Genomic DNA, 15,467 nt, shown 5'->3' on the forward strand with positions numbered 1-15,467 from the left:
ATGTGGACCTCTGCACAGGCTCCTCCAAAGTCATGGCAGCTTTATTGGCAGTGCGGGCGGGGCAGTGGGAGGGGGCCTCAGTCATGATAGAGGCGCAGGAGGCAGCCCTGGAGGGTCCCCATGTAGCGGTCCCAGAGGGCCTGGTGCCTGCAACGACAACAGCGACGGCCGAGGTTGACCGCAAGCCCCCATGCCAGGACGCTGCTCCGAGCGATCTGTGTACCTTCCCTCTTGGTCCTCACCGTGTTCTCGTGACCCTTCCCGTTACCGTCCCCCATTTAGACATGAGGAAAATGAGGCACGGACGGATAAGGAACCTGCCCGAGGTCGTGTCACAGCTTCCAGGGGGTGGAGCCAGGACGCTGGTCCGCAGAGCCTCCCACCCCCGGGGTGGCGAAACAGGGAACCCTGAGTCTGCAGGAGGGCCAGGCTGGCGAGGGGGGTCTCTCACCGGAAGCCCTCCAGAGAGTGGGCTGACGCTGAATACTGATTCAAGAAGAGCCGCACGTCATTCAGTGGCCAGTGGTCGGATCGGCAGGGCTCCACGAACTGTGGGTCCGAGGGAACATCTAGTACTGGTCCAGCTCAGAGACAGGCCGGGTCGGGGTGGAGTGGGCGGCGGGCAGGGGAGCTCACCTTCTCCACGAGGTCCACAAACAGGTCTCTGACGTCCTTATTGTGGATCAGCTTGGCGGCCACATTCACCAGCCCCCGGGACAGGTTCTGCGGGGCAGGGAGCCTGGTGGTTCTGCCTTCTGCCTCTCCAAATCTATCCACCTCCCACAATCAAATAACTCCCCAATGTTTAGGAGCCGGCTCCCCCCATTACAGGTGGGCAGAGGGAGCAGCTGCGCCACCTGCTGGTCAATCTGGGGCATGAGCAGAGTTGCCCGGTGGGACAGGGAACTGGAGGCGGAAGATGCCCAAGGGACATGAGCTGGTTTGGACCACAGACCTTGAAGTTGGCTTCCATCTCGGAGAAGACACTGAGCTTTCCCCGGAGGGCGGTGCACACCAGGCTGCAGGGAGACAGGGTCAAACCTAGAGCTGCCTGGGCCTCCATTTCAGGCCCCACTCCATGGAGCCCCCTCCTCAGAGTCACCTCTTGTGCAGGTCCAGAAGGTCCTTGTCAGCCACCAGCACCTTGAGCTCCTTCAAGTCCTGAAGAAACTCCTTGTCTAAGTCCACGTCCATGTCATCCACCTGGGAGTCTGAGCAAGGCCCATGGAGGGAGTTGAGGGGGGGAGGGGGACAAAATGCCCTCCTGTGACACCCAAGCTTTGCTCACCCACCACACGGCACCCCCACGAGACAAAAGGGAAATCAGAGTGTCAGAGAGGTGGAACGCCTTGCCAGGCCACGGAGAGGTAGTGGGCTCTTTGCAGACAAGGGAGTGTGGGGATACCGGACCCTGAGCAGAGGTGGCTGGGGAGGGGCCCTGGAGGACAAAGAATGCCGGGAACTGGGGGCCTGCGGGAGAAAGCGCCGGTGGGGTAGCAGGCCCTGAGAGCGCGGGGAGATGTCCGGGCACCTGGGTCAGTGGGGGCCTCACCGACGGCTCCGAGGGTCCAGTTCTGGATCATGAGCTCCGCACAGAAGGCAAAGTCGCCGAAGCTCAGGTACTGCAGCTTCTTCTTCCCTGTCTCGAAGCGGTTGTTGGCAAAAAAGACGATGGCTGCATAGTCCCTGCAGGGACGGGACAGCAGACCTGTCAGGGCTGCAAGTCCCCTCTTGGTGAGCGGCTCCCACCTGCAGCATCTGCTGGGCATCTGAGGTCCGGCCTCTCCCTGCCCTCGCTCACTGCAGTGACGTGTTTCAAGTCACCTTCCTTTGGGCCTCCTCGTCCATGAAAAGAGGTTTCAACCCAGGTCCCCAGAGGGATACAGTGGAAGACCACAGTGGTAACCGTTACCACTGTTACCACTTACTGAGCACTTCCTGAGCCCCGGGGGCTGTGCCACATGCTTTATATGTGGCACCTCACAACAGCCCAGCTGGTCAATGGCGGGGCTAGGATTTGAACCCAGGGCAATCTGATCCACACTGCAGATCAGGAGTGAGATAACCGTTCCCCCAACACAGCCAGGAGGTCAGGTGGTTGGGGGTGGGAAAGATGGACCAGCCTTGGGGTCCAGGGGAGTGTGCAGAATGGGGGAGATGGACGGGTCCTCGCCTGGCGCCTCACCTGGCCAACCGATCGGAAAGGAGGAAGTGTTGCTGGATGTTATCCACCAAGGAGCCCCGCATTTCCTCCACCACCTTGAAGACTCGTTTAAAGTTGTCAAACTGCAGGCAGTTAGGGGAGCGAGGACTGGTCAGAGGTCGCTCACCCAATAAACTGTTTATTGAACGCCACCCCTCACCTATCTCCCCATGCGGCTACAGCATCTGTTACTCCTTCAGGAAGTTATCAATTCAACAAACATCCACCAGCTTTTGCCGCCTTGCCTCGGATAAACGTTTACTCATTTCTACTTTAGCATGGCGTTCCCCAGTTCTTCACAAGCTTGTGCTGGAACGGACCCTGCTGGCTAAGGCCCAGAATGGGGAAAAAAAAAATGAGCAAATGCTAAGCTGTAGGCAGGGAGCTCACAGGAGACACAGAGTAAAGACGTGAAATTACAGAAGGGTTACTTCTCACCGGCGCCACCAGAAAGTCTTGTGAAGGTGACATCTGACCCTGACTTGGATTTCAAGGAGTAGACACGGCCAAGAACAGAGCCCTCCAGGATGGGGCAGCATGAGCAAAACAAAGCCGGATGCTGGGGAAATGTAAGCCTGGGGAGGCTGGCAGGACCAGGTCAAAGGAAAGCATGAAGGGCGAGGCTGAAGAGTGTGGCTTATCCAGGAGGGAGTGGGAGCCACTGCACGTTTATGGACAGACAGGAGGAAGCTATGGTCAGACCCGGAGTTCTGTGAGGTCACCCTGGTTGCAGAGGAGAGGATGGCCTGGAAGGGGCACACCAGGGAGAGGAGGCTGGGTACGAAGCAGCTGCCACAACAGAGGTGGGCAGTGGCCAAAGGGGTGGAGTGAAGGGGTGGACTATAGATGGAATGCTGTGTGGGTGAGGGGGCTGCAGTGCCCACCTGTCTTCGGCAGCTCTTAAGGGTAATGCCTGTTTTGGTGCTGATGTCATCCAGGTCTTTCTTGGTGCCCTTGGACAGCTTCTTGCCCAGGACCTCTCGCACAAAGGCCTCATCAAAGGCATAGTACCTGCGTGGAGGCAGAGGACACTACTGACTTTCCAGAAAGGAGGGGAAAGGGGGCCTGGGTTTGGCCCCTTGTGCTCTCAACTTTCTCACCGCCTGGGGAAAGCCTGTCCCTCCCTGGACCTCAGTTTCAGCCTGCAAAATGGGTCTATGGTCAGAGTGGCCGGCATCCCACCTCTCGATGAGCAGCGCCTGTCGGGAGGGTGGGATCTGGAAGATGAGCTGGTGCAGCAGCTTGGGCGGTGCGTGTAACAGGCGCTCGAGCATGTGGAAAGTTCGATAGTGGTCCATGGTGTCACTCTGTAGCACCGCTGCGGTGGCGCCCGTCTGCTCCAGGATTCCCGAGCGCACCCTCAGGGACACAGCGTCGTTCACTGGGGAGTAGGCGCTAGCATCAGGCTTTACCCCACCGACCTCAAAGCCCCTCCAGGTATTCCAGCCCCTATCTCCATACATCCCTTATCCTTCTGCCCGCTTCCCTATAAGATGTCCAGGCTCCGCTCCTTCACCCATCCAAAACAACCGCTCGGCCTGATGGCCTCCCCCAGAGGGTCCCCCCACAGACCCGAGTAACCATCCAGCCAGAGGCGATACACGTCCTCATCAATGAGGGTCGTGTTCCCTACGAAGATGTCCAGCTCGCTGGTCATGGCTACGCCCGGCCGGGAGCAGCCGCAGCGCCCCAACCGGAGCAAGAGCAGCCCGGGCCGGGCGCGCAGCCGCCGGGCCACTTCCGGGAGCGCTGAGATTCCGTACCGGCACCCGGAGCCACGGGAGGACCACTTCCGGGACAGAGAGGGTGGGGCAGGCGCTGCGAGGGAAGAGGTAGAAGCGGTGGAGTAGCTCCCCCTTTCTGCAGAAAGGGGAATCCCAGGCTCCTCTGTCCCCACACGTACCCGGTCCGTACCCCGGCCTGGCCAGTCTCCCCCATTTTGGAATCCTTCCCGGTCACTTCCTCTTGTTCCCCCCACCCCACTTTCTCTTTTCCGGCCCCCCCTGTGTTGACCAGTATCCTAAATTTAGGAGTTTCACAGGGCTCAATCCTAAATCTTTTCTGCGCAGTAAAGGCGTGTAACTGACTTCCAAAGGCCTTTGCTGGAAGCCCCTCAGTCCATCCTGCAGATGAACATCTCTCCTGGGCTGGAGCACTTGCTCTTACGCTTTTAGCACCCACCACCCTCCCCGCCCCACCACTAACTAATGACCTCTCTTATTCTGCAGCTCAGAACTCTGCCTGGAAGCCCACATCAGGAGGGCAGCCTATCTGTGCGTGTTTCTTTCCACGCTGCCTCCCCACAAGCCCCCCAAAGCGAGATAGACCTGTCGGTCTCCCCACTCTATTTCTTCCCTGCGTTCCTATCTCAATGACAGCCCCAACACCCACCAAGGTCTCCTAGCAGAAACCTGGGCTTTCTCTCAGACTCCTCCTCTCTCCACATTCAGTTCCGCTGATTTGCCTCCTGGATATTTCTAGTATCTCTTGTCCCCCCACCCCCACTGACACTGCCCTGGCGCCGTCCTTCTGCAAAGCTCTACTGCCCAAGGGACACAGTGTTCTTACTAATCTCCCTGCCTACACTCCCCCTCATTGTCCACCCCACACAGAGCAGTCTGAACAATCGTTTTTAAAACACATATTTTAAAATGTTACACCCTTGATTAAAATCCTTCCTGCCCTGTGAAAATGTGCCTAGTATTGAAAGCCCTTAAGAATCTGGCTTCCCACTGCCTTTGTTTCCTCCCTCTCTTACCACTTTCTCCCTCTCTTACCACTTTCAAGAAGAAATCAGCGTCGTTCACCATGCTATTCCCGCTCCCTGAACTCACTGCTTGACAAAGCCCTATGCATTTTCAGGGAGCTTCAGATATCTAAGGAAAACTTTTTCGCGGGGAGAGCTCCCTCAGACCCTGTCTGTCCCTATTCCATTTGCTTCGTGTTTAACTCACCTTGTCTTCCCTGACTACATTAAGACTTGAGGACGGGATGAGTATCTTAATCAAGTTTATTTCTGCATGGATCTTACACAAAATAAAGCTTTATTGAACAAACGAATCCCTTGTATGTCCCCCCGCCCCGGGCAGAAAACGCCCCGTGAAAGAGAGGGCAGGCTGATAGTGAGCCAGGACTTTTGGCGTTGGGAGCGATGCTCAGTGAGCCCAGAGTCTTTCTGGAGATCGAGCTAAACAAGGAAGGGTATTAAGGTGATAGGTCTGAGTTCTGTCTGGGATGGAGGGCGGTGAGCGGGAGAGTTCCCGGGCAGACACCTGAGTCTTGGTTCTGAGAAGGAGCCGAGAGGCCTAGGCTCGAACTTGAGAATTGGGAGGTACGAGGCTCCTGGTTTCGGGGTGACAGGCGCTGGTGCAGGGACCCACAAACCCGAATATCAGGGACACTGCCGTAGGGAGTGGGCGGGGAATCTGCTCCGTCTACGCTAAGGCTCCGCCCCTTTCCGCGGAGGCTTCCCCGGATTGGCCGTCCTTCCTTCACGTCACGTGGCCCCGCCCCGGCGCGCGCCCCGCCGCGTGCCCACCCCTGAGCTGCTGCTGCAGCCTACGCTAGCCGGCCACAGCCTGCCGCGGGCGGAGCCGGGTCCAGACCCGCGCGGGGCTCGACGTGGGGCACCTGGACCGCGGCAGCGGGCAGGCGATGCTCCAGAGACCTGAGCAGTCATGGAGGCCGAGGCAGGCGGCCTGGAGGAGCTGACGGATGAGGAGATGGCGGCGCTGGGCAAGGAGGAGCTGGTGCGGCGCCTGCGGCGGGAGGAGGCGGCGCGCCTGGCGGCTCTGGTGCAGCGCGGCCGCCTCATGCAGGAGGTGAATCGACAGCTGCAGGGTCACCTAGGCGAAATCCGCGAGCTCAAGCAGCTTAACCGGCGCCTGCAGGCCGAGAATCGGGAGCTGCGCGACCTCTGCTGCTTCCTGGACTCGGAGCGCCAGCGCGGGCGGCGCGCTGCGCGCCAGTGGCAGCTCTTCGGGACCCAGGCATCCCGGGCTGTGCGTGAGGACCTAGGCGGTTGTTGGCAGAAGCTGGCCGAGCTGGAGGGCCGCCAGGAAGAGCTGCTACGGGAGAACCTAGCGCTTAAAGAGCTCTGCCTGGCGCTGGGTGAGGAGTGGGGCCCCCGCAGCAGTCCTGGTGGCGTGGGGGGCTCAGGCACCGGGCCGACCCCGGAGCTCACCTTGCCCCCCTGCGGGCCCCGCGACCTGGGCGATGGAAGCTCCAGCACCGGCAGCGTGGGTAGTCCTGATCAGTTACCCCTGGCTTGTTCCCCAGATGACTGAGGGCGCAGCTTCCTTCGCGCCGACGCCCGCCCGGATGTCCCCCCAAGCGCCGCGGTTGCGGTGTACCTCGGGACCTGGAAGCCGCCCGGCTGCGCACGAGGGGCCGCTGGCATGGACTTAGACACCCTGGCAATGAGGAGGGCCCCTTGCTTTCGCTGGCGGGGCAAGAGGGGACTGGAAGCTGGAGCAGAGGGACTGGCAAGGGGCTGGGTGGCGGCTAATAAACTGGGACGGAAGCAGACCCCATGGGCAGCGTCTGTTTGGCACTCGCCGGGGTTAGGACAAGGGCGGGGACATTGAGACGGGGTATCGTGCCCCTCCGGAGGGGCTACACAACTAAGGTGTCTGATCCTTCCCCATTACCTCGAGCCTGGGGAGGGATATGGGACCATGGAAAGCCGCTGGCTACAACCCCCACCCCCGCCCTGCCTGCAGGCACCGGTACAGGCCGTGATCCGGCCCCTGAAGTGGCTCCAGCTCCCTTCCCTGCTCTTTCCTGTCCAAGACAATGGGGCAGGAAGCAGGTGTTGGGGGCCTAGAAGCCACTTAGCTGCCTCCTCTTAGGCTGGAAGGGGCCTAACAATGATAACAGCGCCCTCCTGTGGTACATGCGGGAGTAAGGTGGGGTCCCACCAGGAGGAGGAGGATAATCCTCTTGGCTGGCATCCCACAGCATTCTTCCTCTCAGTCCTGGTGATGAGGCGGAGCAGATGTAGCTTCGTTTGTCAGATAAGTCAGTGGAGGTCCAGGAATATCAAGTAATTTGTCTAAGGTCATGCAGTGAGTCCGTGGAGCTGAGTCTTGAACCCAGCACTTCTGGATCCAAATATTCTCCCTTTAGCCTCTGGAGCCAATGTAATGAGACGAGCTTCAAGCCTTTTATTTCATTTTGGCAGATTTGTATAAAAATACTCTCTTTAGGAAAATAAATAGCAGCTGCCTTTGCGGTGGAGGCTTAGTTACCCTGGAGCTAAAGTCTTCTCAGAGCCTGGGCTGCAGCTCAGCTCATCACAGAAGTCTCTGGCACCTTCTCCAGCTGTGCCATTTCTGGAGGGGCCGACAGAATGCCCTAGTTCAGTCACCTGGTGCTGCTGGCAGTGGGGCTGGGTGAGTTAGTGTTCTAGGCTGGTATATCACCTGTCAAGGGGTAGGGTTGGGTGGGTCACAGGAAGAAGGTGATAAAGACTTAGGGGAGGTCTGGAGGGGGTTAGGGCTCCAGAAAACCTGTAGGGATCTACAGAGTCATCCGGGGCTGCCTCGAGTTTTCTTGCACAAATGGGAAATATTTTGTCTCTGAATTAAAGGAAACTGTGCTAGAGACGCCAGCTCTAGAGAAGCGCCTCTAGACTAGGCAGCTTTGGTGGCCTCGAGCTGGCTCCACCAGGAAGCAAAATAGGCTCAGTCTCATCTGGTAGGATGGAGAAGAACCTGCAGAGGTTGAGCATGGAATACAGCCCAGGCCAGCTGGACCAGTGAGTGTGGGGATATTGGCTAGGTGGCACCCGCAGAGAGAGGGACCAGTATGCCTCATAATGCCAAGAGGGTAGGGGAGCCGAGGGGGTCAGAGGACGGGTCCCCACTGCTGCTGCTGCTCCTGCGATGGGCTGAGGCACAGGGCTCAGGGGTGCTGGGGTAGGTGAAGACCAGACTGGGGGTGAAAGGAGTCAGAGAGGGTGTGGTCACGAGCGTAGGAGTGTGCAATGCTTCGGGTTCAAGCACAGGCCCCGGGGAAAGGGAGATACAAGGAACAGGGGCTGGTGCGCTGCTGATACTGCCTGTGCCGCCAGTGTCACTCTCCTTGGCTCCCGGGATTTTGCAGATGGGGCGGTGGGCTTCGAGCACCAGCTCCAGCCGCTCCTTCTGCTTCTGTAGCTCCTCAATCTCTCGCTGCAGCCCTGATTTCTCGTCCTCCAGCTTGTCGGTCTCCTGTAGGGAGAAGGTCAGGAGTCAAGAAGCTGAAGTTGGAATACCGCGTAGCCTTCCAGATGGTGGTGGTGGTGATTGGGCGGTTGGAAGTAGGGTGAGCGGGGGAGTCTCCAGCAAGTCTGGACTACAATTCCCATGAGGCCCTGGGAGAGTGCAGGACTCCAATCAAGACCCGGAGCGTTTTAGGAAATTGTCGGCTTTAGCTCTGGTCGGCTGTTGGTCCGAGTACTTTTTCCTCGTCCTTCTGCCGAAGGACTGCCCCTCCAGTGTCCCCTGGGGCCCCACAGGCACCCTCCGCACCGACCAGTGCTCACCGCTTGCAGGAAGTCGGTCAGTTCCTTCCTCCGGTTCCTGCACTTGGCCGCGGCCAGTTTGTTCCGCTCGCGCCTCACTCGACGGCGCTCCTCCTCCTCTGGGCTGATCTGGGGGATAGAGGGACCAGTGAGGTGTGTCCCGGGCCACTGGCTGCTGGGCACTCCCCTAGTGCGGTTGCCTAATGGTAGGACCCTGGTGGAGGGCATGGCAGTGCAGGGGCACCGTCTTCCTGCACTTCCAGGACCACCGCGCACCAACGTGTCCCCAGAACTCCAGCAAACTTTCACTAGTCAGATTTCTTCCTCGCACCCGGCTTTTGCCCACTACGATTCCCCTCTCGGGAGGCACAAACCCGAACCCTCTTCATCTCCCAGGACTCAACTAAGATGCCTCCGCCTGCAGGAAGCCCTCTCTCACTCCCCTGCCAGAAGTACCGGTAGCCTTTACTCCTTGGAGCCTTTGGGAGGCAGCCACTCTTTTTCGAGGGGCTCCTATTTTCAATCTCTTTATAACCAAGTCTCCTTTTCTCCAGGGGCTGTAAGCGCTAGGAGGAGCTGAGTGCTGCTAAATTGTTATTTATTGGAAAGCTGTGTGCCGGCATAGTGCTTTTCTTAGATTCTTTTTCTAAACTTGATTCTTTTAGAAGAGAGGGAGAGAAATATCGATATGTGAGAGAAACATCAATCAGTTGCCCCTCACCAGTCCCCAGCCAGGGACCTGGCCTGCGACCCAGGCATGTGCCCTGACCAAAACGGCAACCTTTTTGTTTGCGGAGCAACACTCAGCCAGGTGAGGCACACAGGCCAGGGCGCTTTCTTAGATTCTTAACACAACTTTCCATGTACGGAACTGAAGCCCAGGGAAGATGAATAACTTGCTTTGGTCCTAGAGCAGAAGTTAAAATCCTCTCACTCTATTCAACATTGACTGGAGGGCCAGCTGATGGAGACCATCTTCCCCACAAAGGACCCCGCTCACAGCTCACAGCCCCAATCTGAGAGGACCCAGGACCAAAGTGCCCTCAGGACAGGGCTCAGGGAGAAAGGCCAGAGCCTGCCCCCGGGGCTCAACCCATAGTCCTCTTCCGGGTGGTCCCGAAGGCCAGCCAGGAAAGCCTCCCCCGGCACACCTTTCCCAGCCAGTAACACATCTTTCCCAGGATCCCAGCCTCCCTCCGCATCCTCTACCCAGCTGTTAGAGCAACCTGCTTAATGTGCAAACCTCACCCACTACCATCTCATATATTCACATGCTCCAGGGTTGCCCTTGCTGGTGTAGCTCAGTGGATTGAGTAGCTAAAGGTTGGGGTTCGATTCCCCATCAGGACACATGCCTGAATTGAGGGCCAATGGATAATATTACACATCAATTGTAATATATCCACATCAATGTTTCTCCCGCTCTCTTTCTCCCTTCCTTCCCCTCTCTCTAAAAATAAAAGATAACATTTTTTTTTTTGTAAATGCTCCGGGAAGAGGAAAAAGGTGCTACTCCCTTAAAGACTATCTCATTTATTTTGGAAAGGACATTATTAGCAGCGTGTGGGTAGGAACCCTGGTTGAGGAGGCAAAAGTTCCCACCTCTCTCCTTCAAGCCTTCGCTTCGCTCTGAGTGAGACAGTGTGGCTTGCTGGTTAGAGTCTAACTTTAGAATTGGGCAGACCTGTCTCATTACTCAACACTTGTGTGATCTTGGGCAAGTGACTTTACCTCTCTGGGCCTTCATTTCCTTGGCTGTAATATGGGGAAAACCAGAGTACATTCCCCGGAGGGTGTTTGTGAGGTTTTCAGTGAGACAGGGAAACTGAGACTCAGAGAACAGCTAAAGGGAACCTTCCTTCTGCTCTTTCCCAGCTGCACGGACAGAGCATAAGCTCACCCTCCCGTTCATGTCCACAGGTGGGTACCCTCTACTGTCCATGTGCCTTTCCATATGTACCGTACATGTTCTCACTTCCACTGACGTTCTTTTTAAAAATATATATTGATTTTAGAGAAAGAAGGAAAGGAGAGAGAGAAACATTGATTTGTTGTTCCACTTATTTATGCATTCTTTGGTTGCTTCTTATATGCACCCTGACTGGGGATTGAACCCACAACCTTGGCATATTGCGTAGATGCTCTGACCAATTGAGCTACCCGGCCAGGGCTCCACCTCCATTCTTGCTTGTGCCATCCCCTCTGCCTGGAATGTCCTTTCCTTCAACTCTATCTATGCAAATCCTACCCATCTTCCTAGGCTTATATGCCTCCACCTCCAGGAAGCAGTCCCTGATCCAGAAGGGACCTCTTTGTCCTCTGGGTCTTCCTAGAGGCTCCTCTCACTTTCCACCTTGGCCAATAGTCACTAGCGGTGCTACCTTCTCCCTCCTTCTAAGCCTGTGTCCTCCTTCGGGGCAAGAGCTACCACACCCCTGTGGGCATCAGAACCATGCAAGGCCTCTGCTCCTTACCTGTTCACAGGGCCGGCGACGCACGCCTGGAGGTGGCCCCAGGGCCCGGATGACTCCTGGCCGGGGCTGTGGGTGGCTGTACTGGGGATAGGCCAGAGGTCTTGGGTAGCTACCAGGTCCCAGGAAGTGAGGCTGAACCATCCACTGCGGCTCCTGGCTGCTACTCAGCGCGCTGATGCTTGGCACGAGGTGAAACTTCTGAGGGATAAGACATGGAAGATCAGGGGTGTAGTCTGTGTTCATTGAGGGGCTTCCAGTGGACAGAAGCCACACTGCTGTCCACCCTCGAGACAGACACTGAGACACCAGAAAGGGCGAGAGCACAGCTTGGCAGTTAGAGAGACTGAGTGACAGCCCCTGTTCCTGAGCTGTGTGGCTTTAGGCAAGTCACATAACCTCTCTGTGCCTCCATTCCTCATCAGAGCTAATACTTATAAAATACGAATTCCAGGCTCTGTCCCAACCACTTCACAAATATTGACTCATATAATTTGCACAACAGTATCTTCATTTTCAGACAGGAAAACGGTTGTCCTCAGACACACAGCCAGTAAGTGGGAAGCGGGGCTTGGCCCCAGGCCGCTGGGCTCTTTGCCACTCCCGAGAGAGTGTACGTGACAAGGCTGGTCAGGGCTGTGGAGGACAAGAGCCACGGCTCTGGGTTCAGGCTGTCCCAGTTCTGATCTTGGCTCGGGCTACTTACTGGCCGTGACTTTGGGCACACTATTTGACCTCAGTGTGCCTCAGTTTCCTCATTTTGAATATTGTCATAGGCGAGGATTATGGCATTTCATCGATGCTAAGAGTGGCCTTTAGTAGCCCTGAAATCAATTTAATTGGCTTTTTTTTTTTTTTGCCCCTGAGCGAGTGCACGTTTCCCAGAGGTACGGAACCCCAGGGTCAATGAGCGGTGGCGTGGGCAGAGCAAGTCCCTATTCCATCTCCTGCTCCAAAAATCCATTTAATTTGTGGTCCTCAGAGGATGTATCCTCTTGAGCCAAAAGGCCAAGAAGCGATGATAATTGGCAACTTGAAACAATTTAGCGGCACAAAATAATGGTGGGTTTTCAAATCAATAGGGTCTGAGTTTCTGTGAAATACGGTAAATAAGGAGAAATCCGCCCAGCAGGATGCCCGGTTGTAGAGTTAGAGCTCCAGGGATTACCTGCCACTATCCTCTTTCAGCCAGAAATGAGAGGGATGGATGGAGATGGGGGTTCAGTGTTTGGAGACAACTGGGTTCTAGCCCTGGGGCTGGGCTCTGGGTGTGTGCGCCCAGTCCTCCGGGAAAAGGCGGTTCAAGCCCAGGCAAGTCCGTGCAGCGGTGTCCCTGGCCCGGCACTGGGGGCCCAGTGGCCCAGTGACCCCAGTTCCGGGCTCGAGGCACCGCCGGCGGTATCTCCTGCTCCCGAGGTTGTCCAGGCCCGGGCTGCTCCGGGCCAGGAAGGGAGGGGCACCCCGGGTGAGTCAGCCGCCGTGACTCGGCCGCCGTGACTCGGCGGAACGGACGCCGCTCCTTCCCTCCCCTAGCGACACGTGCTCGTGGCCCCTCGACAGGAAATGGGCACCTGCAACCTCCGGGGTCCCCCCAACCGCCAGTGGGCGCCAAGAGTCGGGGGAGCGGGAGTTGCCCGCCGCATGAACCCCGCACGTTCCCGCACCTTCCGTTTTGATTGGCCCCAACCTGTAATGGAAGGGGTCAAGAGCCAGTCTGTGGAGCCCACCAGATTCCACGGCACGGAGAAGGGGGTAGGGACTTGGCGACGGGGTAGGGAAGGACAGGCAAATGGACAGATACACAGACGACCACAGGCAGTGCCGAAGATCCCCGGTCTGTGGGGGCTAGCCTGTGGACGGATCTAGCCTCCTTCCTGTGTGGGACGCCTGGGTCGCAGCTCAGATCCCGAATCCCATCCCGGGAATCGAGTCCGAGATGAATCAGACCCTGTGATCCTGTCAGCGCTAGGGTTAACGCAGGTGCCGGGACCCCATTCCAACGCAGATAGACGGACAAAGAAATTAGCGCTGGACAGGAGGAACTAAAGAAGTTACGGGCAAGAGGAAAGAAAGACGGAGGGACAGATAGCAGACAGCGAGAGGAAAAGGGACGGCCGAGAGAGGGGACGCTCGCAGGTTTTTGTTACACCTACCCCCGCGCGCGCGTCTCCCTGGGCTGGGGGGAAGGTGTCCGCGGACGGCGGACGGTGGGCAGGACCCGCGGCACGGCACCTATACCAGGTCCCTACTGCTGCTCCCGGCCCCAGTCCCAGCGCGTGTCGGAGTGGACCTCTGCGTCCCAGGCGCTGTTTCCCCCGGGTACCCCAGGCGTCGGCTCCTTCTCACCTGCTGGCCTGTCGCCGGGGGCTGCCCCGGGCCGCCGTACGCACCGCTGGCCCCGGAGCTGGGTCCGGGTTCCCCGAAGTCTCGGAACATGCCCTGCGCTGGCTGATCTGTGGGGTCAGCGTCGGCGGCTTGGGTTCTGACTCACCCGCTCCTCGCGTAGTCTTTTCTTTTTATGAATGAAAAGGGCTGAACCACTTCAACTAGGGGGTGGGGGCGTGGCGCAGCGGCGCGGGTCTCCTCGCGGCTCCGCCTCTCCCGACGCGCCACCTTTTGCCGGTCCGCACCGAACTGTTTAACGCCTCCTAAGGCCCCGTGAGGCCTTTTCAACGGGAAAGTGGAGGATTTGGCGTCCCCTAGCCCCAGCGGCGGGTCCGCCCCCCTCTGACGTAGCTGCCCATACATGGTGCAATTTCCTCGCCGCGCCCAGGTGAAGCGGAGGATTCCCCGGAGGATTACTAGCACCCGAGAGCTGCCGGGAGCCCGCCCCGCCCGGCTCGGCCCGCCGCGCAGTCCCAGACGCGCCCCACTCCGGGACTTGCTCCGGCAGCCTTCTCACGGCCTGGTCCGGCCTCGGTTTCTTTATTTGTAAAATGGGACGAAATACTCATATAGCTACCCTACTGCGCGTAGGAGTTGGAATAAAGAATGTGAAAGGGTTTGAAAACTGTAAAGTGCATTATAGATGTTATTGATGTTATTATTATTATTATTATTATTATTATCATTAACTGGGTGCTTACTTCATGCCAGGAACGTACTACTACCACCCTTGCAAGGCTACACATCGTGGCGTGGAGCCCTTCCACTGGTATTGTTTTAAGATTCGAGGATAATAAAAAGTAACTAAATAACGAACCAGCGTTACAAAAATGCTTGTATATTTTAAACGCTTACAGTGAACAAGTTAATGTTTTGAATTACCCACAAGTCCAGTGCAAAAGAATTGGGCTACTCACAGGAAAATTTCAGAACCTATAACGAGTTCTAATTTAGAGCCCCTCTAAGCAGCGAGAGCCTACAGTGGGACATAGGTGTCCTGTGGCCTGAAAAACACCTTCTTTAAATATTGTCTGTGCTCTTCCACGGCTGTGTGGTCACCAGCCTTGTTTGAAGATTATGTCAAAGGTCTGTGTGACCATGAGGCCACGGTCAAATGTCAATAACCAAAGGCCAGCAACCCTGGAAGGTAGGTTTTACCTGGAAGGCAAAAATCATCATCCCATTTTACAGACGGGAAAACTGAGGCTCGGAAGTGTTGAAATGAAGTGCCTAAGATCACTGAGAGAGTGGCTGAAGCAGGCTGCCCCATCAGAACCAGGGCAGCTCCAAGCCCAGACACCTTTTCACACCTGCAGAATGTCAGGGCTGAGGGGACCACCCCAAAGTTTCGTCCCAGCTTCCAATGCCACATGGCTTCAGCGAGAGAGTTGGGCTCTCCCACTTTCGTCTGGTACCTCCATGGAGCCCGCTCCAGTTTCGTCCTCAGGGGAGGAAGGTTTCAGAGAGGTGGGAGCCTAGGTTGCCTTCCTTGGGGAGAGAGGGGGCAGGGAGGGGACTGTGGGTACACACAGGACTTAGAACCAGAAGGCCAGCTTGGCCCTGGGCTTCCAGTCCCAGTGCTACCATTTTCTATGTCTGTGACCGTGGGGGGTGACCTTCCCTCTGAGTGCCAGTCCCTGTGGGAATAATTGAGCCTCCTGCTGACCTCATGGGGCTGCGGTGGGATCAGATGAGATCACAAATGTGAAAGTGCTTTGTAAGGTGTAAGTTGCCGCACACCCAGAAGGTGATTACCAGCCTGGTGCCGCTCCCTTGCCCCTGTCCTCAATGCTTATCTTTCTCTAAAAAGAAACCAACAGCAGTTTACAGCGAGCAATATAGGGGTGTATGTGAGAAAGTGAGATATTTTTTTGAGGCAGTTTGACCCACGGAATAGCACATG

The 15,467-nt window shown here is 57.0% G+C and overlaps 3 protein-coding genes across 5 annotated transcripts; 1 reads left to right on the plus strand and 2 right to left on the minus strand.

Annotated features, from left to right (window-relative positions):
• Positions 1–23: 23 nt before the first annotated feature.
• On the minus strand, positions 24–3,960 carry LOC114500470 (FGF1 intracellular binding protein). 2 transcript variants are annotated; one of them, XM_028517171.2, is made up of 10 exons: positions 3,776–3,960; positions 3,386–3,584; positions 3,088–3,214; positions 2,186–2,286; positions 1,532–1,686; positions 1,103–1,211; positions 956–1,019; positions 637–723; positions 452–549; positions 24–147 (listed from the first exon to the last, which is right to left on the minus strand). In XM_028517171.2, exons 1-10 carry the CDS (start codon positions 3,858–3,860, stop codon positions 78–80), a joined length of 1,095 nt encoding a protein of 364 aa, XP_028372972.1. In that variant the 5' UTR covers positions 3,861–3,960; the 3' UTR covers positions 24–77. The 2 variants fall into 2 exon arrangements, with proteins under 2 accessions (XP_028372972.1, XP_028372973.1); XM_028517172.2 differs by having other exon boundaries at positions 1,553–1,686; positions 3,776–3,958.
• A 1,756-nt stretch (positions 3,961–5,716) lies between these two features.
• Positions 5,717–6,730, plus strand: CCDC85B (coiled-coil domain containing 85B). Of its 2 annotated transcripts, XM_036030227.1 has the most exons (2): positions 5,717–6,313; positions 6,482–6,730. In XM_036030227.1, exons 1-2 carry the CDS (start codon positions 5,881–5,883, stop codon positions 6,487–6,489), a joined length of 441 nt encoding a protein of 146 aa, XP_035886120.1. In that variant the 5' UTR covers positions 5,717–5,880; the 3' UTR covers positions 6,490–6,730. The 2 variants fall into 2 exon arrangements, with proteins under 2 accessions (XP_035886120.1, XP_028373169.1); XM_028517368.2 differs by having other exon boundaries at positions 5,717–6,730.
• Positions 6,731–7,354: 624 nt separating this feature from the next.
• Positions 7,355–13,883, minus strand: FOSL1 (FOS like 1, AP-1 transcription factor subunit). The gene is made up of 4 exons (XM_028517362.2): positions 13,526–13,883; positions 11,183–11,380; positions 8,730–8,837; positions 7,355–8,415 (listed from the first exon to the last, which is right to left on the minus strand). Exons 1-4 carry the CDS (start codon positions 13,613–13,615, stop codon positions 8,017–8,019), a joined length of 795 nt encoding a protein of 264 aa, XP_028373163.1. The 5' UTR covers positions 13,616–13,883; the 3' UTR covers positions 7,355–8,016.
• Between the last annotated feature and the right edge of the window lie 1,584 nt (positions 13,884–15,467).

The sequence above is a fragment of the Phyllostomus discolor genome, chromosome 6, assembly GCF_004126475.2.
Source record: "Phyllostomus discolor isolate MPI-MPIP mPhyDis1 chromosome 6, mPhyDis1.pri.v3, whole genome shotgun sequence".
Classification (NCBI taxonomy): domain Eukaryota; kingdom Metazoa; phylum Chordata; class Mammalia; order Chiroptera; family Phyllostomidae; genus Phyllostomus; species Phyllostomus discolor.